Source organism: Alligator sinensis, unplaced genomic scaffold, assembly GCF_000455745.1.
Source record: "Alligator sinensis unplaced genomic scaffold, ASM45574v1 scaffold1546_1, whole genome shotgun sequence".
Taxonomy (NCBI): domain Eukaryota; kingdom Metazoa; phylum Chordata; order Crocodylia; family Alligatoridae; genus Alligator; species Alligator sinensis.
Window position 1 is genome coordinate 753115 of NW_005842689.1, and position 1931 is coordinate 755045.

The 1931-nt window shown below is 42.6% G+C and overlaps 1 protein-coding gene across 2 annotated transcripts in view; it reads left to right on the forward strand.

The window, feature by feature from the left end:
• Nucleotides 1-1660, forward strand: part of WRN (Werner syndrome RecQ like helicase) — a 161866-nt gene extending 160206 nt beyond the window's left edge. For both annotated transcript variants that reach the window (XM_025215937.1, XM_025215938.1), the window contains one exon: nucleotides 883-1660. In XM_025215937.1, the coding sequence (XP_025071722.1) occupies nucleotides 883-1005 (123 nt within the window). In that variant the 3' untranslated portion in view covers nucleotides 1006-1660. The remainder of the gene's footprint in view (nucleotides 1-882) is intronic.
• The last annotated feature ends 271 nt before the right edge of the window (nucleotides 1661-1931 follow it).

Consider the following 1931-nt stretch of genomic DNA (forward strand, 5'->3'; position numbering starts at 1 on the left):
TGTGTGGCGACGCTGGGGCGGGGGAGCCAGGGGGGGGACATGTGAGCTGTGCGGGGGAGGGCAGGCTGTGGGCCCTGGGGAGGAAGGGGGGCCTCTGGGCCCTGCAGGTGGGGCTGGGAGCCTGCAGGGGGGCAGCCCATGTGCTGTGGGGGGGACTGTGCCCTCCACCCACATCCCCCCCACACCCCTTCCTACCTCTTTCTTGCAAACCCCACATCTCCCCATCACACATCCATTGTGTGATTAAAAAAACCAAAAGCAAACATCAAAACATAGATATTTAGAATTTATTTTATTATGATGATAGTGACACTATAGGCTTCCAAATTGCTTTAACACTGTAAATATAGCAGTAAAACATGGCCTAACTGATCTCTTACTGTCTCTCTCTCTGTCTCGGTCTGTCTGTCTCTCTATATATAGTGGTCTTTTGTTTTATTTGTGGAAGAATGTGGACTTTAAAATACCCCAAAGTGTGAATTTGAGATGCTGCTTCAGCAGTCCAGCTGCCACAAGGGGTAGTGTCCCCAGATATCAAGTGGCCAGACCCCAGAAGCTCCTGAGAGCAACTAGCCCTGAGCTGCTTGCCTGGGCAGCTTTTTGTATTGCTGGGATCTGTACAGGTGCTGGCCCCGGTCTGTAGCTCCCCCTGACTGCAGATCCGAGAGGAGCTAGGCAGGGTTATTTTGCCCCAAGTGGCACAACTTGCCCCACAACAAAGTGCATATCTGGGTACGTGTGCTGAGGCAAAAAGCCCCAGCTCAAATTTGTGCCACTTCTGTTTGAGTTGCTGCAAAGCACACATGCCTGCCCATAGAGTTTATTGTCACTATGAGTCAAAATACTTACACATGCACTACAAGTATGCTTTTCTTTTCCTAGACTTTGAGTCAGCCTTCAAAGAGGAAGTTGCCAGAATGGTTTGGGACTTCAAAGCAGACAGCTCCTTCTGATACTGCTGGCAAGAAACCAAAAATGGGAGCAAAAAAAGGACTCTTTGGTTGAACTAGGATATAACAAATGCATTTTTCCCCCATTAAAGGTGCTTAGGGACACACATGATTGTTTTCATTATGGCATTCTAAATCATGTGGTAAACAGTATACTATGAAAGGTATACTTGATTTCCTGAATAAACAGTGTTCCAGAGGTGAAACAAAGTACCAAGCTTGAACTGAGGGGCTCCAGTTTCAGCCCTTGAACTTCTCAGTGCATGGACAGAAACAAGTTACAAAATCCCAAATCCAGGTATGCTCCACTCTTCACTGAGTGAAATTTGGACAACTGAAGGGGAAGTCCCTATTGAGCTGAATGTTGTCTTCATGAAGACTGTGTTCATTACGCAGGCTTTTTCAACTGGCATTGGCTTTATTCCACAGGTTTCTATGTTTAAGGTTGGTAGCAGACTGAATTTGGAAAAATAATAAATATCATATAGAGGAATACGGGGTGTGTTACCCCTTCCTCATACCCACAAACTTAAAATGTTATGCTGCTGCTAGTACACACAGAATGTGTTGTATTGTGTTAGCATTCCACACTTGCTATAAGTAAAACTGCCTTGACACCGCTGTGCAGTATCTCTGATGCAAGATTTACTGTATGGAACCTTTTGTATTATTAATAAACTTTAAAAAGTGGTTAATTTCATGTAGAAAAACATGAGACAATATTTTTTAAGTGTCTTTAGGCAGTTTGTACTAGCATTAAGGTGTACTTTTTATAGTAAAGTGTTATATAAAGGTTCAAAAAGTACTTATTACTCATCTTCCTCTAGTCTTGTTCATTTATTTGTCTTTTCTTGAAATTAAAATTTATCTAACTTAGGGCTGTCAAATGATTTAAAAAAAAATTGATCATGATTAAAAAAATAGTCGCAATTAATCGCAATTTTAATCGCACAGATAAAAACTCAAAATTATGCAGGTACT